Source organism: Lagopus muta, chromosome 21 (genome assembly GCF_023343835.1).
Source record: "Lagopus muta isolate bLagMut1 chromosome 21, bLagMut1 primary, whole genome shotgun sequence".
Taxonomy (NCBI): Eukaryota; Metazoa; Chordata; class Aves; order Galliformes; family Phasianidae; genus Lagopus; species Lagopus muta.
In genome coordinates, this window is record NC_064453.1 from 2,280,470 (window position 1) to 2,303,801 (window position 23,332).

The window sequence follows — 23,332 nt, forward strand, 5'->3', positions numbered from 1 at the left end:
TGATCTCCTTAGAAAACACCACCTCTTGGCTCTTTAAATTAATATGCCTTGTTGGGAGGGGAAAAAGGAGTGTTAACATACCTGAAATAGTTATGTGAGCTTAAAGAGAACATGAAGAGCTTCACGCCCTCGGAGCAGCCCCATCATTGGTAATGCTCAGCTGGGCGTCCTTGACTCAAACAAACCTGGGTTTCCCAGTGTGGTGGGTTGTAACCTCATGGCAGCAAGCTCTGTTTTGGGATTGCCAGTATCAGATTTTGCATGAGGTATACTGGCATGCCTGTGTGCAGCAAGGACTTTGAAGATAGGGACGTGGCAATGAGGGGGGAAAAAAAACTGGCACAGTTTTCTTTGTGCCAGTGCCAGTCCAGTTACTTGTGTTGTATTGGGTTGGATTAGTTTTGATCTTAGTTAATAGTGAAGCATTACTTTGTCTCTTTTGCCATTCTGAACATCATAAATAGAGGAGAGAGATCCCTGTGGTGTTGCAGTGGTATCTCTGAAATCCAGACTTTGTTCCAGGCTTCTGAAATGAATTTGGGCCAATCCACGTATCTTTTGCTGTGCCTCAGTCCACTCTCTGTAAAATGGGAATAATTAACTTTCCTAATGTAGGAGAGCCTAAAGGATAGATGTGTAGGATGTGATGCATTTAGGGTGTACAAGTTTGAAAGACCTTAAGAAAAAGAACAGAACATGCAGAAGTAAATGATGTTCACCATTCTTCCGCCACCAGTTGGTAGTAGCTGTTATCAAGAGCTGCTTTATTTCAGTGAGTTCCAGTCTCTGTTACAGAGTGCTAAGCAGCAGAAGAAAGTGAGAGCACCATGGCAAGGCCCACATAGAATGATATGAAGTCATTGTTTAACATGCAGCTGTTCTTACAGCATGCATTTTTCCTTGGGTATGGAGTCAGGCCCACTGCACAGGGAGCAGAAAGCAGCTGCCTGCAACCTTGGGGTGCTTAAAGCAGGCTGATACACGCCTGTTGCAAGGCATGTTGCTTTCAGTGTTGCTCCAAGAATGAAGCAAGCTGGTAAAATGTACTCTCTAATCCATGCTGTAGAGGAGCTGGTAACTTCTCTGTGCTCACAGGTGGAGGTGAAGATGCAGCACGTGCTGGGATTGAGCAGCACTTGAGAGCAGTGCTTTGTCAGCTCACTGCTGGTGTCTGAATGGCGACTCCTTGGTGTTTGTGGGACTCAGCCTTGTTTTTGGCAGGGTGCAGAGAACTGCGAATGGCTCAGCTTAATGGAGCTGACATTTACTCTGGATTTCCCTCAGGTTGAGCAGTTCCACTGAGCAAAGCACTTCCTCACGGCTCATACGGAAGCATAAGCGCAGGAGGAGGAAACAAAGGATGCGGCAGATTGACAGGGTAAGGCTGGCATCATCATTTCCAAGAAGGTGAACTGTGATTCTGAGTGTAGCATGCAAATCAGAAAGGGATTTGGAGGCCATAAGAGGTTCCTGGATGCCTCCCAAACAGAAACCTATTAATGAGTTACTGATGAATTAGTGCTCATTAGTTATTTGTCTTGTCTTATTTGGAGCCACTGACAAGCTTGAGAATTTTCTGTTATGTTTTGCAGTCATCCTCGTTCAGCAGCATCACAGATTCCACCATGTCCCTAAATATCATCACTGTCACACTCAACATGGGTAAGAGGATGAGCAATGTTTGTTATGACGTGTTTCGTTATGGCATAGAGGCCTTTGGAGTCAATAGGAAGTTGCTTGGTTTGAAAGAACTCCTTTTGGACTGAAGGGAAGGCAGCTGGGAGGCAGCTTGACAGTGCCTGGGTTCCCAGTCCAGCACTGGATAATTGGAGCCATTTGCAGCAGCAGCTCAGTGTTCTTCCTGAGAAGCCTGGGGAAGGAGCTGGAGCTCTGGACCCAGAGGATGGAGTTGTGCTCATATTTCTAGGAGTGGTAAGGAGCCAGAGGTTGTCCTGTTCTTGTTCCTAACACTGAAAGTTTGCATTTCTGGAGTTCACATGTTTCATTGTTTAGCCAGATGGAAATGAACAGAACTGTCACTTCAGTGCCTTTCAGCAGCAGCCTGTTTTTCCTCTTTAAGTGTGGAAAAGCATTGCCTAATGCTGATTAGCTGCCTATTTTCTAGGTATAGACATGTCTTTTCTATGTTATTTCCCTTGATGATTTTTTAACATAACTTTTTTAGTGTCTTGTATGAAGCAGTGATGCATGTAGCAGCTTTTCCCTGCTGTCTGTCTCTGAACATGCCAGGCAAACTTACCCCAGCAGGGTAAACTGAGATATTGGGGTAGTTGTGAATCAAATGCAGCCCAGCTGTGTAAGCAAGCAGTGAACTGAACTTTCAGGGCTGGAGCGACCAGCTCTTAGCTCTTCACTATCATTTCAATCACTTTGTTTGCTTTCTTTTTTGTTTTTTCCCTCCCTACCCTCCACTTTGTCCCTGTATAGAAAAGTATAACTTCCTGGGAATCAGCATTGTAGGACAAAGCAATGACCGGGGTGATGGTGGCATATACATTGGCTCTATTATGAAAGGAGGGGCTGTGGCAGCAGATGGACGAATTGAACCAGGAGACATGCTTCTGCAGGTTGGTCCGTGTGCAGAAATATGCACTGCTCTCTTTCACATCGATGGTTTCAGCTCAGCCATCCCAGCAGATCCCATGGAGTTAGTGAATAATCAGCAGAATTCATCCATGCTCAGAGAAATACGGCACAAAAACTGTTGTCACTTAAATCTTTGTGAGCTCTGCTGGATGGATAGTCAGCGTGCTCTCAGAAACAGTATTTCTCTCTGAGTAACTAAAATGTCTTTATTATTCCCATTGCTAAGCCTGATGGCAGCTCTTTGTATCATTTCAGGTGAATGATGTCAATTTTGAGAACATGAGCAATGATGATGCAGTACGGGTGTTAAGGGAAATAGTCTCCAAGCCAGGGTAAGCATCTTACCAAATCTGCTGCTTATCCTCTGCACTCCTTATTGGTGTTGAGCAAACCTCAAATCAACAGAAACAGAGCAAACAGAAATCAGCATTTTGACCTGAATAAGCAGCTGGCATGACTGCTGATTTCAACTCTGAGCTTCTCAGTGTGAGTGATGAGACTGGTTTCAGTGTGCCAGCCAAAGCCAACACAAACTGGGAGTTGCCTGGTTTCAGTAGCACTGTTTGTTTATGGAAAGTGAGTTTGAATGTCTCAGAATCTGATCATTCCACAGATTTCACCAGTAGAGCTACGATAAATGGAAAACAGAAACTCAGCTGATGCTGTCTGTGCTGAAAATGGTTTGACAAGCATCTCAGGAACCTTCTCAGAACGTACTTGATAAGCTTGTTTCAGAGAGTTGACTGTGGTAGTTATGACTTCTGTGGGGGAAGCTGAGAGTCTCCCTTACCTGTTTTCTCTCTTCCTAGACCTATTAGCCTAACGGTAGCCAAGTGCTGGGACCCCACTCCCAGGAGTTATTTCACCATCCCCAGGGGTGAGTACAGTTGGTGCTCCTTGCTGAGTTCCTTTGGAGCCATCAAGGTCCAGAACGTTTTCAGCTATCTTCTGATTTCCTTTCCCTGCAAGTTCTAATTTCAAGTTTGGATGCGTTGTTTTATAGGTTTAAGATGCTTTTTTTGAGACTGCAGTGCCCACTGAATTCATGGGAGTTTTTCTTTTCATTCACGTGATTTGGGTTAAGCTCTCAGCCTTTTGCTGGCTACATCCTGCTGAGCTTAACCTTTTAATTGATGGAAGGTTTGGGGGAAAAATAGGCTTAAGTATTAAAAAGCTTGCCACATATTTTACCACATATTTTTTACCACTTATGTGCTTAGAAAGAATTTAAATGGATTGTTTTTAAAATTTGAGGCAAGCCACATAGTAAAATATACACAAACACTGTTGAAAATGATGCAGTTTAAGAGTTTTGATTTAATAAATAGTTCAGTGGCTGTAAAAGGTCTGTGTTCATCTGACAAGCACAGCTGCCTCCTGCTGGTGAGAGCTGTGCTTAAGAAGCCAGCATGTTACCAGTCCTAAGCTTGATAACTTCTTCCCAACAAATGAGAACGTTTCCCAGATGGAAAAATACCACAGCTGCAGGAGCAGGGCTATGTCCTAGCATGGTTATGGCCTGTGAGACTGATGCAGCAGCTCCTAGATTAAAGCAAATACTGCTGGCAAGGTGCTTTCTGTTCCCTTCTGTTGGGGCTGTCTCAGTTGTGACAACAGAACGGAAGGACTTAATTAGATCCTGCTGTTCACTGCAAATTGGATTCCATGCGACTCATGGTTTTTTTTTCCCTTTCTGGTTGCTTTGCAGCTGAACCAGTGAGGCCAATTGACCCTGCAGCGTGGATCTCTCATACCACAGCCATGACGGGAGCGTACCCCCGTTACGGTATGAGCCCCTCCATGAGCATCACCACATCTACCAGCTCCTCACTAACAAGCTCAATTCCCGATTCGGAAAGTAAGTCACACTGCGGCCAGCACAGGGCAGGCATCTTCTGCTCAGGGCCAGCAGTGCAGAGCTGTGTGCAAAGCCGACCCCAGCCACAAGCACCATGAAAACGACAGCCATCACAGAGCTCTTGAGTGTTTTCTGAAGTTTGTAATTCCTAAGGGGAGCATAAAGCCTCTTTCTTAAGGTCAGAAGTTAATGCTGCCCTGTTTTGCCAGGGTTCGCGTGCAAGAAGGAAGAAGTGGCTTCCCTTCTGAAGTCACAAGGCAGGCCCCCAGCTTTATCCCTGCAGGTGAATGTGAGGCCTTCCTCCTTGAATTCTGCTGGCTCTCTTTAGAAACTGTAATCATTACCTTCAAATGAATGTCACTGGGTACCAAAGAATCATTTGGAAAGTCTTCACTGATAGTTACATAGCCTTCTTTTATACCTTTTTATCCTCTTAGAATTTATTGAACTGGGAAAAAAACAGAGCAGATGTCCCATGTGAAGTTCTTGTTAGAGTTCAGTCTTCTTTCCTGGTTTGTCTGTCCTGGGCAGTCTCCAATCTCATCTCATCCATGTAACCAACAAATTGTCATATTTAAAAGGAAAAAAGCCCAAACATACAAACCAACCCTTTGAGGAGTTAAAAGATCAACGTGAGATCAGTGATTAGTGACAGACTTTCCTGGGCAAAGGCTGAAGCACAGAAGTGGCTTTTACAGGGCCCAGCTCAGTCCTATCAGACTGCATAGATGTCTGCCTCTCTTTCTCATTCCCTTTCTCTGGTTTTACAAGTGGATTGTTCCCAGTTACACCTCACCTTGTATTGAAAAGGAGGTTGTTTTTTTTGTAGGTGTAGCTCAGTGCCTCTTTAGACAGTGGGCAGCAGCACTGAAGGGACATCTGCAGTAGAAAGCAAGTGGATCATTTATATGATGCTTAATCTTGAGATGTGTTTTCAGCCTTCCAGGTACTAAAGATTGCTGGAATCAATGTATCTGATTGCTGTCCGATGAGAGTCTGTTACTCTTCTTTTTTTCCTCTTGAAATACTCGTGTATCGTGCCTTGACGTACAGTGATGTGATTGGGAAATGTGGAATGCAGACATCCTTTCAATCCTACTTTTAAAATAAAGGTTATTTGGGAGCAGAACCATGTTTCAGGAGACAGCTTCTCATTTCTGTGCTTTCCTGGATGCAAGAAGGGCTTTCCTGTGACCTTCTGTTTAGCACTGCTTCCCTCAGCTCAGTGCTGTGAACCTCACTGAGCACAGCAGGCAGCACTGCAGGGTCCCAAGGGCAGAGAGCACCTTTCCTGTGGGCCTCCATGCCAGAAAAGACAAAGCTGGGGAGGAAGGGAAGATGAGAGGCAAAGCAGGAGAGAAACAGTGCATTTATATCTGAAACAGACTCGCACACGATGGGGCTTCCTCACTTTTCATGTCCCAGTCCAAGATGCTTTATTTCAGTCCCCCTGAGGACACAACTGCCACTATTTGAAGTGCATGTGGTACCTGTTCTGCAGAATCTGGCTGTAAAAGGGGAAGCAGTGAATTAATGGAGTCACGTAAAACAAGTCTGTTTCATGCTTCCTTGTTTTGAGCATTGTGGATGGATGTTTTGCTGTGTTCATACAGCAAGACCAGGATTAAATAATTCTAAGTGAATTGAGTAATTCAGATTTTCTTCTGGTTAGCTTTCCTTTGTTCTCTGACCTCTGGATCAAAATGGAATTTGTGTATCTGAAATAGTTTCACAGCCACTGCCACGTCAGTGTTAGTGGTTAAAGTACTGGAGATTCTGGGGCCTTGCAAATTACAACACAGTAGGGATTGTTCCATCAGCTGTCTTACTTTTTCAGGCAGATTCCTTCCAAAACAAGAGTATCCAAGCCAAAGCTGGCTGAAGGCAGCCTTTTTGTTTGGGCAAATGCACTTCCTCACTCAAGTAGGACCATGTAGGAGGCAATGCAGCACAACCAGGGCTGGGTATTTGTATGTGACAGGACTTCATTGCCCCAGGGCACACACCTTTTTTTTTCCTTACCAGGATTTGCCAAAGGGAAAAAATGCCACTTAGAGACACAACACCAAAGTCCTGAGGCAGAGTTTTGTGGGCCCCCCATGGGGTTACACTGTGCTGTGCCTCAGGTTTTCCCATCGCTGTGGAGGAGGTCATGCCCACAGCTGACAAAGTTCAGACCAGTGTGGGTGCATTTTAAGATGCACCTGAGAAATGTGCATGTCTGCATAGCAGGAAATACTGCTGATGGTTTGGCTAGTGTTGTTTTTCACAGGCAGGTTGCAGGCCTCCGAGAAGAAATGATTTGTTGCTCCCCTCATTGATATTGAGTATTGATTTTTTATATGCTTTTGTTTTTTTCCAAGTGAAGATGTTGCTTTTTGCCACTAACCAAACTAACTTCAAGCAAAAGCAAATGTTAGTGTTTGTTCGCTTGATAAGTATTGGAATTGCATGCATGGATGGCCTTGGATATTTTCATGAGTATTAGCAGTGCACTGAAAGAAGCATTCTCAGTTTTCATTGTTTCATGCTCGTTGTACCTTATATCAACATTTTGAGTTGCTGGAAAAGAGGAAACTTGGTTCCCATGTGCTTTGGAAAGGTGGGTGATGTGGGGGCTGGGAGATGGGAGGGGAGGAGTGTTCTGAATTGCTCTTGGAGGAGGGTTTGAACTGCAAGCACAGAACAAATGTGCTGGAAGTGTTTCCTAGGACTGAGAAGATGGGCAGAAAGTAGAATTGGGTGCCGTGTCCTAAGAAAATAGTCCTGTTGTATATGGATAGGTTGACTGAGTTCTGTGCAGTTAGGGCAAGGCAAAAGTCAAAGAGTAAGCTGGAAAACCTCTACAGAGGTTTGCACCGAGCTGTTGGGTGGGTGCTGTTTGTGGCAAGTCGAAATGAAAACTGTGACCGTAGAACTCCTTGTGTTTTATCTTGGACAAATCTCACTGAGATGTGGATTGAAACAGTGCAGTGCTGATTTGTAGCTGATGGGTGAACTGAAGATGTGGGGACTTGGCATCTCAGTGGCTGAACTGGTTGCACTGAGCACAATCTCTCCAAGAACTGCCCTGAAGGCTGTAATTTATGCCACTGATGGGGTGAAATGGGGACCTTTTCTGTCTGGTTTTGCATCTGTTGGTGGAGCTGTATCTTGAAATGTTTCATCCAGTCCTTTTCAGACTGTGTTCATTCCAAAGAAGCATGTAACCTTCTTTTGCTTTTAGAATTAGAAGAATCTCCCTTAACTGTGAAGAGCGACATGGCTACTATTGTCAAGGTCATGCAGCTGCCAGACTCAGGCCTTGAAATCCGGGACAGGATGTGGTTAAAAATTACCATCTCCAATGCAGTAATAGGTGAGCACAACTGGTCCTTAACCACTGCCTGTAAATTGATTTGGATGTTCCTAAGTCTCCCGTTCCTGTTCTCGTTTTAGGAGCAGATGTTGTTGACTGGCTTTACACACACGTGGAAGGCTTCAAAGACCGACGGGAGGCTAGGAAGTATGCCAGCAGCATGTTAAAACACGGCTACCTCAGGCACACTGTGAACAAAATCACCTTCTCAGAGCAGTGCTATTATGTCTTTGGAGACCTCTGTGGCAGTAAGTTCCACATCTGTGAAGGGCAGAGCTGCACGTGTGTTCTCTGCTGTGCTCACAGGGTGCACAGAGGAGAGCCCTGCACAGTTTGACAAGTGAGCATTTCAGAACAGATTGTTAGGCTGAAGTTGCATGACAAGTGGTCAACATTTCCTGTTAGAGCAGCAATTAGACCCTTTGAAAAAGAATGGACTCGTGGCACTGGGGCTCAAGGAAGCAGGATTAATGTCTGGAGATGCCAAAAACTTCCTGCTTGTCAGTTAAGCTGTTTCTAGTCTGTAAAATGAGAATTATTTCCCCTTGACTTGGAGAAACGCTGCAAAGGTACCTTGGTGCCCAGTGGTGAATATTCCTATCTGCCCTGCCGTGTGTGATACTTTGAGTAAGCTGTCAAGACTGAGTCCCTCACAGGCACACCAAGTGCTTTGTAAGCCATTTCTGATACTCAAGAGTCAGCTCTACAAGGGAAGAGTACAATCTTCATCTTTTCTTTCTTTTCCAGATATGGCTGCACTGAACCTCAACAATGGTTCTAGCGGAGCCTCTGATCAAGATACCCTTGCTCCACTTCCACATCCTGCTGCTCCCTGGCCTTTAGGCCAAGGATACCCCTATCAGTATCCTCTGCCCCCTCCGTGTTTTCCACCAGCATACCAAGACCCAGGCTTTAGCTATGGCAGTGGCAGTGCAGGGAGCCAGCAAAGCGAAGGTAAGCTGGTTAATCTGGTATGTATTCTCACAGCTACCATTACCCCTGACCATTTGCTTGAGTTCCTTAGTACTGTTTGTGCTCCTGTCTCGTGGTTTCCTGTGCTTACTTGCATGGATTTGGTGTGACTGCATGCAATCAAAACTGTTCTTGTGTGTGATGGAGTGGGTTAGCCTTTCAGCTCTGTATTGAAACTGCCAGCAATGTTGGATCTGAGTCAGTGCTATCAGTGCTATGGACTGTTTCTGGTTGTGCTGCAGTTCTGTTCCAAATGCAGAACGCCAGTGGGAAACTAGAGCCAAGCTGTCTGTGGCATGGGCATCTGTACTTTACCTACCAAACAGCACCACACAGTAAACTGCTGCTTGAATAATGTGAATCAGGCCAACGTTAACATCAGTTGTCCCCCCCCTGTTAAAACAGATTTAAAGTATTGACCATTCTCAGAGGTCAGAGCCATTACCAACAGTGGGGGCTGCAGTCTCTTGATATTGCTGGAAATGAGGGTTGCTGGTTGCTGGTGGAACAGGGATTAGGACCAAGGGAACTGAGAGTGCAATCACTCTTTTTGCTTGGATGAGACAAGTGTGAGGTGAGCAGCAAAGAGGTTACAGGGCTGAAATACTGCTCACAGGGAGGACAGTCTGTATGGTGATATGAGACAGGGGAAAAAAGGATAGTGCTGCATGGATTAAAAACCTGACCTCTTCCTTTTCTGCTGTAGGATCGTTTTGCCATTCATTTTTCAATCTTAGTAAGTGAAAGTTGCATTTTGTGGCTGTACCAACAGGGTCCCACTGTTGGGATGCTTTATAAATCACTTCCAAATTGGGTTTTGTGTTTTTTTTGGCAGCTGGTTAGATCTCTGCTGCTGGAACAGGAAAGGTATGGTATTTCATCCATGCACCTGTGTTAGTGGCTAAGAGAGCCCTGTGGAAGGCACCAAGAGTGTTTAAATTAAGAGTTTCTACTCTTTCCTTGTTCTTCATTTGGAAACTACACTGCTGTGTTGTTTCTTACTTTATAACTGTTATTCCCTTGTTTTGTTCTGAGCAAGCATTAGACTGAAGGATTCATAGAGGAATGGCTGACTCTAGGGGATTGGTAAGCTTCAAATGCCTCCATGATAATAATGACTTCACAGCATGATCATTTAGACTCCTGTGACCCAAATGTTTAGCTGTGTTTCTCCTTTTTTGTCTCAACGCACGACAGTCCAACAGTGTGACATGAGCATACCAAGCTGTTTGCCCCCCACGTGATTGTGCTGCAGCAGCCACAAGAGAAAGGCATCAGGTAGCTTGCTGCCAGCTCAAATGGAAAACCCTGCCACCAGTCTCTTCACCACCCTTCGTAAAAATAAAGAAATCCCAGCTTTTAATTCACGAGCCTGATGTTGTCCATCAGGATTTTATATATCTACCAGTGCCCTTCAGGAGCTGATTGGCTGAAAAACATTTGAGCAGAAGTTTTGGGAAGGTACTGAGAGTGTTGGGCCACAGGGTTGTGCCGGTCACTCTCTATATACAGATTAAAAATTGGGTTTTCTGTGTTTTCTAGTTATGTATCCTGTTAGTTCATAGCTGGTAAATGTTGCTTTGCATCAGGAGACCAAAGGAGATGTCATTCAGAATGACAAGCTGGTCCTTATTCTGCTGGTTGGGATCCTTCCTAGCAGGAAGACAGTCTTGCACTCAGGGCTTTGGCTTAAGTCATAATACTCTAAACTGCAGGAACTCAATGAAATACCATGTGGGTTTCTTGTTATTGTTTGTTTGCTTTTGTGTTTTTTTTTTTAAAGGCTAATTAATTTAGAAATGTGTCCTGACATCTATCCCATCTCTGATGGTAATAGAGCATAACCTTCAACTTCCCTTTTGAATCAGCTCCAAAGCTTAGCAAAGCTTGTATGTAGCAACAGCTCAGCTTACATCCTAGCAGCAGCCCTTGCTTTCCTGAGCTGGTTTAGTGGCCTCTGCTGGGAACATCCTTCGTGTTCCTGATTCCTTATAGAGCAGCTCAATAAATAACTCCAACAACAAAACGCTGCAGTGATGAATTTTAGAAGAGCCTACATAGCGAATGCAACAGAAGGACTTCAGTTAACCTCAGGAGGTTCAGCCTTGAGCAGCAGTCTGCCCAGTTGATACAGAAGTCAAATGAGTTTCCTTTTGAACAACGTTGGCCAAAGGCACGCTCAGGATTCAGTTGAACCTCATTTGCTTGTGGGTTAAAAGCCAAACGCCTGCTTCTTCCTTTGGTTTCTGCTGCTCCCATCTAGGCAGCGAGGCGGTGGAGGAGCTGAAGGCCTCCAGCCCTGCTTATGAGCTAGCTGCTGCTTTCACTGTGCGAGCTCTGTAGGTGTCTCCGTGTACCTGTGCATGGCACAGCCTCGTCCGCTTCATTCTGCCATCTGTCACCACTCAATCCCATCAGCACGCTCAGGCCTTGTCATCACGATTGCCATCACACCAAGTCACAGGTGGATCTGTGGGTTTGGTAGGTGCTGGTAGGAGCCAGCAACGGAACCGAGCTAACCCGCCTTTTCTGCATGTCCTTTTTTTTTTCCCCGTGGGCTTTAGGAAGCAAAAGCAGCGGCTCGAACCGAAGCAACAGCGAGAACAGCAGGAGGGCTCTTGGCAGAGAGAAGGACCGCAAGTCAGCGGGCAGTGGCAGTGAATCTGAGCACACTGCCTGCAGTGGTGGCACCGGCACGGCGCGCCGCGAGAGGCCCGTCAGCCAGCTCAGCCACCGCAGCCACGTCTCTGCCACCCACAGCGAGAGGAGCCACCACAGCCATCATTCTTACGGGCCTCCGGGTGTCCCACCCCTCTACAACCTCCCCAAACTGGGCTCGAAAGTCTACGGGACGAGCGGACCCCCTGGAGGGCCTCCGGTGAGAGAACTGAGCTCCGTTCCTCCGGAGCTGACAGGGAGCCGGCAGTCCTTCCAGAAGGCCATGGGCAACCCTTGTGAATTCTTTGTCGACATCATGTGAGAGGAAGTGCCTTCAGACTCTGCTTTGGGGAGGGCCGGGGCGGATCGTTTTGGGGCCGGGTGGGAAATGTGGTCGTTGTCGGATGCTGAAGGGAAGAAGTTTGTTTTGCATGTCACACCTTCCCAGTTTGCAATGGTGTGTTGCAGAAGAACCAACAACACGAAGCAACAACAACAAACAAAAACACAAAACCCCCCACAAAACAAACACAAAAAACCCCCAGCAACGCCTAGGATTGTTAAATATCAGCAAGTCGATGGCGTCTTCTCTTTATCCTCCCGTTTTTCTTTCTTCCCCTCTTGTTTTTGATTGTGGTTGGCTGGTGTATATTCACATCTTAATGAGCTTTGGTAATTGTGGCACCTACTTTCAGTGCAATTAGTGTATCTTTTGGGCTGATCCGAGGACTTATTATTTCACGTGACTTCTGAATTTCCAGTAATGCATAACGGCACTTTTATTTTCCTGTGCTTTTTCTCCTGCAAGGAAAAACAAAGGATTGTTGGCTGGTATCTGTGATACTGCCTCGTAACGCTGGTGCTTGGATGCATCAGTCAGCACTAAGCAGATGCAGCACCTGTGAGTACAGACCATACATGCTTGGAAAGGAGCAGGCACAGACCAGTTCCCAGCAGAAAGCCAAGTTGTGACTGCCTTCTACTGCCTAGAGAGTGTAAATCCATCTTCCTTTTTTCTTCAGATGTCCATTATTCTGTGAAGGAAATGGTGGAACCTTGCTGCTGTATGTGCTCCTTGTGCAGAACTTGTGATGTTAGTTCATTCAGTTTCATGATAGGGACTTTGTAGCTGCAGTCTTTTCCTGGGCATTTCGGTCACATCGCTGCTGACAGATGTCTTTTTTCTGGCTATGATTTGCACTTGCTTACTAGTTTTAAAAGTTGTCTCCACAGAAATAGAATGATTGCTGCAGCGTGATTCTGTTGGCGTAGCTGCAGCTTTTCCCTCTGGAAGGGACATATTCCCCATTCAAGCAGAGACAGAGAAATCCTGGCTCCCACTGGCACGTGGCTTTTCATTTTGACCACCTCTCCTTCTGTTCTTGGTTTCTGAGCAGTATCTTTCCCTTTTTTTCTCCCCTGAAATAGAAACCTGGAGATACCTAACCCCAATTGCTGAGTTACCCACAGGAGCATGTCCTGAACACCATTGGGAACTAGCTGTTAGCAGAGAGGTGAGAGCAGTCCATGAGTGGCACAGTGAGTGAGTCCTTGTGCCGGACACTGAGCACAGCCTGTGCTAAAACTCTGCTGGCAGCTTTCACTTAAGCAGCTGTTTCCAGCAGGTTTTAGGACAGGAGCTTTAAAATCAGTCTTTGCTGTATATAAGCCTGTTTTTGTTTATTTTTTTAACTGATGAGAGGCTTCTTTTTAGTATCTTCCATGCTTTATGGGTGGTGTGACTATCCAGTACGAGCATCAAAAGCGAACACGTCTTTCTCACTAAAACATGCAGTTTGTGTTCCTTTGTCACCCTGGAAAACTGCTCCTCAAGCTTTCCATTTTGTACATGTTCGTTCTGATGGACTTTTATTACTTCTTATGGCAGATTGGTGTACAAACATCCATCCTTTATACAAAAGCCAAGTCCAGATTTCAAACGTCTGTGTGAAGCAGATGATGAAGTCTCACTTCAAAGGAAGCGAGGTTTTTAGGAAGCCATCACTCAGGCTAGGAACCCAGATTACATTGGAACCAGCTGAGTGCTTTTGGACTGCTGCTTTCAGATCTCCCTAAAGGTGGACAGCATCTTCACAGTTGTGCTTTCTTCATAATCCATCTGATGGGCTGCTCTTGGTGGCAGACTTGCTGGTGGCTCATTCAGAAGAAGGGCACTTGCTAACACTTTTCTTCCCTTTTCTCCTCCCACAAACGCAGCAAAGGCACTAATTAAACCAAGTAAACCATTGTGAGAGATTGACATTGAAAGCAATGAGATAAATCAGGGTTTAAAAGAAAAACAAAAGAATACTTGTCCTGTGTCTCCAGGAGAACACTGTTAAGGAGTCTGCGACTTTCCTGACAATCACTGGTGGTTCTGCTTTTAAATCAAGTGTCACTTTTCTGGGCTCTTACATCCTAGGATTTTTCTGGCCCACTTTGTCTAAAGGCACAACGTGCAGGGCTGGAGGAAGAGACTGTCATTGTAATACTGCCAAAACGGACAGAACCCGGGGGCTGAGCTTTCGCCGATGGAAGAATTGTATTTAATTTCCTCACGTTTTTTCAGGAGCTGCAGCTTACACACTTTGCTGGCTTTCGGTTTCTTTTTTCGTCTCGTTGTTGTGCTGTTGGCAGAAACTGTTCTGTGTCTTGCTGGTCTTTGCTGCAGTGTTGAAATGACTGTGTTTTATACTTCTGTGTCTGTGGGTCGCTCTGGAACGAGGCTGGCAGTGCATGCAGAGGTGTGGGAGAGCATTTCTCTGCTGAGGAACCTGGCCTGAAAGCTTCACCCGTGGATCAGAAGGGCTCTGAGCACACTGATGGGTTTGCTGGCTGGTTGGCAGCACGCAGAGCCTGCGAGAGCAGCTGGGAAATGTCACTGACCATTTTGTCAGCAGTGCAATACATAATGGCCACTGCATGTGGAAACAACAGCTGACCTTCCTCCCCTTGTAGCATACGGCTGCTTGGAGAAGGATTGGAGAAGGAAGGGTTGGCCTGAAACGTTGCCAGCGCTTGATTTTCAGAAGTGATTGAAGACAGAAGATTTCCCAAACCCTTGGCTTTCAATGCATGTGCATTTATCTTTGCAATAGAGGGGGCTGGGGCCTAACTGTGCAAGTTTCTCCTGTTGGGTGTAGCACAAGGTGCAGAAGGAAGTGCTGCTGATGCCAGCGAAGCTACTTGTGATAGAGGTGCTGTGCCAGGCGGAGGACAGTTGGAAGGCTGGAGTCCTGCAGAACTGTCTGTTATCAGGGCACGAAATTGATGTTAAATACCTGGCGCTGGCCGAGCTCTAGAATGTATGGCCCACAGTGAGAAGCGGTGGGTTTTGCTGTACGGGGCACTGAAACAACCCCACAACAGGAGCCTTAAATAGTTGATGTTTTCTTTTCTTATCTCTGGAATTGAGATCTTCATGGCCTGCCCTGCAGCTGGGCTTAGCACTCACACAAACCTGGCGGCAGCTTGGGACGAGGACTAAGAGGTATGTTTGGAAACATGGAGAGAACAGTTTGGGATGACGTCTCCTATCCAAAGGAGGCAGAATCTGGGGGGTGGGCAGTGAACCCACCCGATATTTTAACTCTGAGGAGTACCGTGGTTTGGCAAATAGTCTTAAAAGCACTGCTATTGTCTTTTACCTCCCATTCATAAATTTACTTTTCAAAGGTAACAGTCCCCTGGACACTTTATCCAAAGGTCTATTGGATGGTGAGCAATGATGCACAGACATTGACTTTTGATATAATTTTTGTTCTAAGTGGGCAGTCCCATCCTGAGGCTTGACAGCTCATGAGTCGATGTAATTGTTTTTTTCTTGTTTTGTTCTGCATTTAACTGGATTGTAATAAGATTGATTTAAAATTATTAATTCTAATCAGTGATTAGAAATACCTGTAAAGAATTTTATGTACAGTAGAGGAACAAAGTTACATGATTTTAAATAATGAAAACCCAGACTATCACCTCTTCTAGATTTGGTTCTACTCGAAGAGTGACCTCTTAATGGCATGGACTGCACTGTTCCTGTTAAATGTCTATTGCATAATTGAATTCTTTTTTGTAGATATTGTATTAAAACCCAAGTGTCTGTATAGTTAATATATAGCTGCTTATGTGTAAATGCTATTTTAAACACTAAAAAGCTTTTAATTTTATGTGATAACTGCAGTGTATGTCTTCAGTTCTTTGCACTACTGCACTGTCTGTAATTCAAGAAGAATGAAAAAGAATCTTAGCCTCTTTTTTTTTTTTTTAGTTACTTCTGCTTCTCTCTGCCATCTCTGCAACAGAAGAAACGTTCAGGAGCTGATGGTAGGCAGCCAGGAGCCCTGTTTTAATGGTGCTTGTAAATGATCACAGCTCAGAGTGAGACAGGAGCCCTGTATGTGTACACAGCTGAACTGGGTCACAGGTGGCTGAAAAGCTGTGCAGGTAAATGATGTCTGATTGGAAACACGAGGCCCTGACACTCACCAGAAGTGCTGCAGCTTTGAGCTAGCGATGAATAAATTGGTGCAAAGATGGTAATATAAATCCCCCAAGCTCTTAATTAGCAGCCTTTCCCCTGTCATGGTTTGGCAGGTGTAAGTATAAAGGAAAGGCTGAGGAACATTTCTGGAAGTAAAAGCGTCCTGTTATAAAGACATGGGATGGAGCAAATTGTCCTGCCTGCAAATGCAGGAGATGGATCTGCTGGTAGAACCTGTCTGTGTATCCAGCTGGTTCACGTGGATATTCCCTTTCTGCCAGATGCTGCATCCAAACTGCAGCAGATGCAAGCTGAGTGGTTCACCTACAAGCAGCAACCTTGGAGGCTTCAGGAGGCAGATTTTGCAGCTGGTAGAGATCCAGCAGAAAGGGGAAAAGGCAAAGCAGCAGTTATTGTGGGAGCACCCGTTACAAATGGCACAGTTCTACAGCAGAGGTACGTGGGAGCCTATGAGACAGTCCTGCACAGTTGTCCTGTGTGCCTTTTCAAACCACGTTAGCTTATGCAGGGCAGAAAATTATCTAGCCAGTTCTGGTCAGGTGAAAATGGTTGAAAATTTGGACTGTGCAGCCTGTTAGTGCAGGGGCCTGATGGGTTCCAGCTGTGAAGTAGTTTGAATTGCCTGTGAGCTGGTTTGAATTGTCTGCAGGTGGCTGGAAGGAGCTGAGCAACACAATCAGGTGCTTTTCCCTTTCTGCTGTTCTGCTATGAAAACACAGCACTGCAGCAAGGAATATTTCTTAGACCTGCAGGTACCACAGAGTGCTCATGAAGACTTGCTGCTATTTCCAGTCACGAGGTCTTCCAGGCTTCAGGTGAGAGTTCTGCTGTCTTTTGGGTGTTGTAAGCAGGCAGGCTGGTAATTAGAGGTGGCTTTGACACACAGAAAAATAGGTTTGGGAAAGTTGGTATGCAGTAATAGGTAATGCTGCCTTGTGGCAAAGAGTTGTGGGGTTTGCAGAGGGTTACACTCATACCTTCTTCCATTGAACCCCACACTCAGCGCTTTCAAAGATGATCATTTATTCAGTAACTGATGTAGAGCATTCGTAATATTAGCTAGATATTGACTGGGGATGGTTAGCAAGCAGCTTTTGTCAGGGTCAGTCTGTTTTTTTCCTTTATGAGGATCTGTCATGCCTTCTGAAACTATCAGTTACCCATTTTGTAACTGATATTGAATGGAGCAAAGCACTGCCCTTCTTGGAGCTGAGAATTCTCCTCCTGCGCAGTGAACAACGGGTGTGCTGCAGAGATGAAGGATGCTTCCTGGTGCTTACAGTGTTTGATTCATTCTGTCCCCTTTGCAGAATGTCCCTGTGGGTAAGAGGCGTTCCTCCCCATTGATCTTTGCATGTGATTTGAGATGGAAGGGATTTCTTGGAGCGACTGCAATGGGGTGATTTGCACTTTGTTTCTGTGTGCCTCGTCCTCATTTCCATGTTTGCTCACACATTGATGAAATACAAATGAGTGGGTTGATATTTGAATGGGTCGTGCACTTCTCATGTCACACATACAGCTGCCCTTATGCCTCAAAATGCTTTCTGTAGTTTTGTGTCCAAATCAAGAATTTACTTATTTTTTTTTCCCCCATGTAAAATACAAATTTAAACATTGGCTTTGGAAGGCTTAGCCTTTTGTTTCACATCAGTTACATTAGATTGATGATCGAGTCTGCATCGTACTTTATAGAGTCATTCTGAACAGAGTATTCTTGCTAAAATGTGGCTCTAGGCAGCCTGGTCTGGTGGTTGGCAACCCTGCACGTAGCAGGGGGGTTGAAACAGGATGATCATTGTGGTCCTTTTCATCCCAGGCCATTCTATGATATGATATAAGATACAGCCAGCTTCTAATGAGGCTACAATAGATCTGGTTTGTTTCCTGTTTATTGAGGGTCTCCTTCTGGCTCCTCTTTGGTGGAGTACTGGAAATAATCCTCTCTGTTCAAATCGGGCTTCAGCAAGAGGATGTAGCATTTGGGGATGTAGTAGGTCCCCACAATACCCAGACTGACCATCAGAATGGCACCAATCTGAATCACAGGCCTAAGGACTGTCCTCAGAGTGGCAAAGACGGCAACGAAGAAGATCCAGATGATGAAGTAGATGAGGATGGCGAATGTGATGCCCCTGGCCATGTTGTACTTCTTCCCAGAGGTCTGCACCATGAACGTGCACAGGAAGCAGACGAAGGCCAGGCACCCGTTGTAGCCATGCATCAAGGCGAAGGCAAGCCAGGATGCGGTGCTACACGTGAGCAGAACCTCCGTGGGCAGCGAGCTGTAGTCAGGCAGCACGTAGTCAGGGCCCAGGTGCAGGCAGCAGAAACAGAAGAGGCACTCGGTGAGGAGGCACAGGGCTACAAGGAGCCAGGCTCTGCTCGGCGTCACCCAGCGCAGGGCAGCGCGGGCACAGCGGGGGAATTCTGTCAGCAGGGCGATCTCCAGGGACTTGGTGAGGAAGGTGGAGAAGCAGGCGTTGAGGCACAGGGCATAGAGAATCTGCTGCATCACGCAGAGGTTGTTACTGGGCTTCCCTATGAAGAGACAGGAGCTGAGACACATCAGCACGAGTGCAAACAAGGCAAAGAGGTTCAGGCTGCCTCCAGAAGCCTGAACGAGGGGGGTGTTGAGGTTCTTAACGAAGAGCACGGCTGTCAGGCAGATCAGGGATGTGATGATGGACATGGATATCAGCAAGCCAACCGTGAGCGGCTCGTCCCAACGGAGGAATCTCTCACTGCGGTCGTAGCACTGCGTGCTCCGGGCAGGGGACCACTGATGCTCCATGCAGGGAGTGCAGGTGGAGCAGTCTGCAAAGTACCAGTGAGAAAAGCACGTTGCAGGAGTGTGCTGCTGCCCTGCTGCGTGCAGCCTGTGGGGAAGGATCAGTTGTGAACTTGTCTGGGTGCTGGTTTGGCTGCCTTCCCCCCCCCTTCCCAAACATATTGGACCTCCATAGCTTTTGATTTTTTAATTTTTTTATTTTTCTCCTCTCTACTTCACTACCTTCCTTTCAAAAGTTGCCACGTTGTTTCTTGGTTTTATTTCTCATCCCAGGAAGGATCACCAAATCCCAGAACTCCATCATAGGCTTCTCTTCTAGCTAAGACCTCGGAGTTCCATTAGTTCTCCTCTCTCCTGCCTCAGAGATAGAGCATACACCTTGCCCTTGCACATTCTATGAGGGATCATCAGAGGAAGGTCCAGCACTGAATATCTGCAGCAGCAGATATATCTGAATATCTGTTTTGCAACAGAACAGAACGGAGAGAAACTTCCTGCCCTCTCAGTGCTTCCTGGAGGAGGAGCCTGCAGCAGGTCCTTATCAGCTCTGTGAACCTGTGTGACTTTAAGGGGTAGATAGACACAGTACAAGCAGGTAAAGCCATTGCCTTTCTCAAACCTCACCTTTAGAACTGCAGAAGGTGTTTTCTGGGCAGTCTGTGCAGTCATAGCAGCAGAAGTGGAACCCTTTGTTCTGTCTGATTTGCCCTGGTTCGCACTCTCTGAAGCATTCTGATGTGGGCTCCTGAACAAAAGGGGAAAGAAGTGTCAGCTGGGTACCCAGCAAAAAGACTGGCTGTGCTTTGCTGGCATCACATCCGTGTCAGTGCTGAGAATACCTAATTTAACTTAATTCTGGTTTTGTACAGTGGAGATGGATTACTTGTTTGGAGGAGAGCACAGGCTGGGTCTCACACAAATCCTGTAGGAGCAGCATGTAGGCTGGCAGCTCTTCATGGACAGTTCTGATGATGAAGTGGCAAAACAGGTACTTAAAAGCAATATGAGATTGCCCACCCTCTTTACCTTTTGGTGTGTAGTGTGAAATTGAATCAGGGACTTATTGAGGTACAAGGACTCTTGGTAATCTCCCACAGACAGATATGTGAGGCTGCCATTTTCCCAGTGCCAGAATACAAGCTTGTAGCCAGTGTTTGTGCCATGGGATTCATCAAACCTGAAACTTTGGCCATTCACCATGAATGGGGCGGTATTCATGAAGTGCAGCAGCTGAGGAGAGAATGAGAATTAACAGTAGGTATCAGTGCAGCTCATGTTCTTCCTTGGAGGTTGCTAATGCAGTAAGCTAAGTTCTGACTGATGAAATCAGTTCCCCCTGATGTGGGCTAAGGTTGCAGCTATCAGCCTCCTTGCTGTATTATCAGCTGCTCTGTTTGTTGTTCCAGGCCCAGGTGGTGGGAGCCCGAATGCAGCCCTGGAGAGGGGAATGTGGCATGCTGGCATAGGGGATGAATGGAAAACTGGCTGTTGGTCCATCAGACCTTTCCTTACCTGCCAAGATCTGATGGATGCTTTGGGACACCCTTGGTGGGTGCAGCCCAGCGCTCTGTGCAGCGCGTAAGCCACGCTGTAGACTGCAATGTACACCGGTTGTACTTGGGAGTAGCTTAGGGTGGAGGAGATGTCGTGCAGGGAGATGTGGTCGCACTGTTTGCACTGTGTGCCCAGCATGTCAGAGCTCATGTGGCGGTAGGATTCTCTGGACTTCTGGCAAAATTCATCCTGCTGAACAGAGCTGAGTAACTTGGCAACGTATTTCTGGAAGCCAGGGACGCTGCTTGCTTTCATAATGAAGCCTAAGACTGTCCCGATGCTCTGAATGTTGGGGATGGAGGCAGCTATGTCAGACAACAACCAAGCTTCAGTGCCAATCCAAACCTTCTTGCTTAGTCCCATCTTGATGCTCTGTTCCAGCAGGGCCTGGGCTGGCTGTTGAAAGGCAAAAAGGATAATAATGTTGACGTTGGTCTTGTTAATGTTCTGAATGGTCTCTTCCAGTTGTTTCTCAGCCTTGGGGTCTGTGAGGTCTGAAGGAATTAGGCCCTCGTAAGCGATGCAGATGCTACCATTTCCAATTGTGCTTAAGAACAGCTCCTGGGCTCCTCGGCCGTATTCATCATCGCTTCCAATGGTGGCGATCCAGTTCCATCCAAACTCGTTCAGCAGAAGGACCACAGCTTCCACCAAGTTCTTGTCACTGGGAACAGTTCGGTAAAAGGATGGGTACAGCTCCTTGTTGCTGAGCTTCTCACTGCTGGCCCCGTAGCTGACCTGCAGGTTCAGAAATACCTTAGAGCTACGTTCACCTGACTGTGACAGCTCTCTTTGTTGAGATAACTGAGTGCATACAGTCACAATTGGAATTCTCTCCCAGTTTCCACTGTGAATTCCCATTTTATGTGGGTTGCAGGGCGGTGTGCGTTAGCCCTCTCCTCTCTGGTGAGTTAAACACTGATGTGTGTTCCAGGGAATTTAACCACCTGCTCAGGATCACACAGGACATCCATGGCAAGGATTGAAAGCTATGCTTCTAATGGTCCCATTCCAAAGACATGGAGCGCACACAGTTGCTGGATTAGGGGTCCCTTCCAACTGAACTAAGCCATTCAAACCCTCCCCCCCACCAAAAAAGACAATTCTCACTTTTCCTGGGAATCTCTTTACCTGTGGAATCAGGAAGAAGCTGAATAGTTTGGCTGTCAGCAGGCAGAGATCTGACTTATGTGGTCCAATCACAGCAGTGACACGAGGCTGGTAGTCGGTGTAGTTGCATGCTATGCCAATGTCTGTTGTGCCATTTTGGGTCACGAACAGCAAGCTGGGCTGTAGGGCTGCCAGTGGCTCGAAGCAGGTGTCACAGATGTCATAGCCCAGCTCCACTCCTGGGAGAAGTGACGTGGAGTTGTTGATCTCATCAATAGCAAACTTCATCCCAAGGGCCCATATCAGCCCATCTACAAATAACCTGCAGGAAGAGGGGGCAGGGGATGATGTGATCCACGGGTGCTGTGGTGCTCAGTGTCCTTTGACATCTCAGCATCCCGTCTACTGCCTTCAGCTGCGCCCAAGTGACCAAATGTAACACGTGCTAATGAAACAAGCAGCTGTCTTACCTTTCACACACAATTAAGGTGGGCTCTGATCGTGCTGTCAGGTTGATGGTGTCCATCCCAAAAGGGAACAGGCCTCCAATGATGTAGTCACCAGGCCTCCTAAATTGAGCTGAGAGGCAGCTGGGCTTGAGGGCTGCTGCGCAACCAAAGCTCACGCACAGCAGCAGCTCAGGGATCATAATCTCCCTATTGGGGGGTGAAAACATTTCATGAAAGCATTAAAATGCAGGAGAGCAAAAGGGGGCAGGGGATGCAGTGTTTCAGTTTCCGTGAAATCAGTTTAAATAGAACCCAGAGAGATGGAAATAACACAGAGGAATTTGTTTAGCAAACTGCACTGAATGTGTAACTCGATGTTGAGTGGCAACAGTCAAATAGGCAGCAGGACTCTGGGTGTGCCTGTTTGCAAACCACTGCCTCATCCTGCTGTGCTGCATGCAGGCAGTGACTTAAGGGCTGCATTGCTTCCCTCTGCCCCCCTCCTTGCTGGGGCTGTGAGTTGAGTTATCCCAGAACAGCTGGGGGTGCTTGATGTCATTGTTTTATTTTAATTGAAGGTCACCTCGTCACAGAGATTCCCAAATCCTCCTCAGGACATCATAAGGATGCAGCAGTGCAGACCCCATTCAGGCTGGAGGTTGGTGAGCTGTTAATTGTAACTGTACCAAGATCTCCTCCAAGTCCTTATTAGCCAATCTAATTATTTCTCCCACTGAGCTTTGACGTTAACTTCAGCTTAATGACATAGGTACCAGTTGCCCAAGACAGTGGTTTAAGTTCCTTCATGGTTTGTGTGCCTTTCTGTCAAGTCTAAGGGAAAGCAGGATGGCTCTGAACTGAAAAAATTCATTTTACTGTATTTCTCTGACTGACATTTGTACCATATCACAGACATTGCTCCTATACCTCCAAAGTGACACAAGGCTGATCTTCGTTCTGCATCTTAGAAAGTCGGTCCCATTGTACAGGTAATACATCAACATCTCCTTGAGGATAGCCTTACAGATTTCCCTAACCTTTTAGTGGAGTGTTTAAGCCTTAATATTAAGTTTTAATTATCAGATGTCACTTTAAATGCCTTTAATGGGAACGTAGCTGCACGGAGCTCTGAATAGGATGGGAGGTGCTGGTAAGCAGTTGTTCTTCCAGGTGAAATCCAGGCGGCTCGCTTCGGGGTGGGAGATGGTTTGTGTGATGGGCTTTGTGCAAAACATTCAGGCTCCCTCTAGTGAACCTGCGTGTCGTTGCAGCTTTCAAGGATAGAATGAAGGGTTCTTTTGCTTGTGGATGCGGCTGTATCAGTGACAGCAGAACCTCTGAAGCAGGTCAGAGCTCGGGACCTGAGTTATACTGTGTGTCAGTGAGCTGGGGCTGCTCAAAAGGCTCCTGTCATTTAGAAGCAGGGACATTTCCTAGGGACACCAAGTGAACGCCGTTTGCATTAGAGGCTACCTTG

At 46.4% G+C, this 23,332-nt stretch overlaps 2 protein-coding genes across 6 annotated transcripts in view; one reads left to right on the top strand and one right to left on the bottom strand.

Moving 5' to 3' along the window:
* The window catches only part of DVL1 (dishevelled segment polarity protein 1), a 57,119-nt gene extending 41,767 nt beyond the window's left edge, over window positions 1-15,352 (top strand). For 2 of the 5 annotated variants that reach the window (XM_048967986.1, XM_048967984.1), the window contains exons 6-15: window positions 1,285-1,378; window positions 1,593-1,662; window positions 2,449-2,588; window positions 2,863-2,939; window positions 3,417-3,484; window positions 4,316-4,465; window positions 7,692-7,823; window positions 7,904-8,071; window positions 8,571-8,777; window positions 11,360-15,352. In XM_048967986.1, coding sequence (XP_048823943.1) covers window positions 1,285-1,378; window positions 1,593-1,662; window positions 2,449-2,588; window positions 2,863-2,939; window positions 3,417-3,484; window positions 4,316-4,465; window positions 7,692-7,823; window positions 7,904-8,071; window positions 8,571-8,777; window positions 11,360-11,775 — 1,522 coding nt within the window. In that variant the 3' untranslated portion in view covers window positions 11,776-15,352. Of the gene's footprint in view, window positions 1-1,284; window positions 1,379-1,592; window positions 1,663-2,448; window positions 2,589-2,862; window positions 2,940-3,416; window positions 3,485-4,315; window positions 4,466-7,691; window positions 7,824-7,903; window positions 8,072-8,570; window positions 8,778-9,834; window positions 9,882-11,359 lie in introns of all 5 variants that reach the window. The other 3 variants (XM_048967987.1, XM_048967985.1, XM_048967988.1) reach the window with 2 other exon arrangements.
* Window positions 14,025-23,189, bottom strand: TAS1R3 (taste 1 receptor member 3). Its single transcript, XM_048967983.1, has 6 exons — window positions 21,877-23,189; window positions 21,428-21,728; window positions 20,255-21,034; window positions 19,769-19,972; window positions 19,367-19,487; window positions 14,025-18,768 (listed from the first exon to the last, which is right to left on the bottom strand). The coding sequence occupies exons 1-6, from the start codon at window positions 22,080-22,082 to the stop codon at window positions 17,843-17,845; spliced, it is 2,538 nt and encodes an 845-aa protein (XP_048823940.1). The 5' UTR covers window positions 22,083-23,189; the 3' UTR covers window positions 14,025-17,842.
* Between the last annotated feature and the right edge of the window lie 143 nt (window positions 23,190-23,332).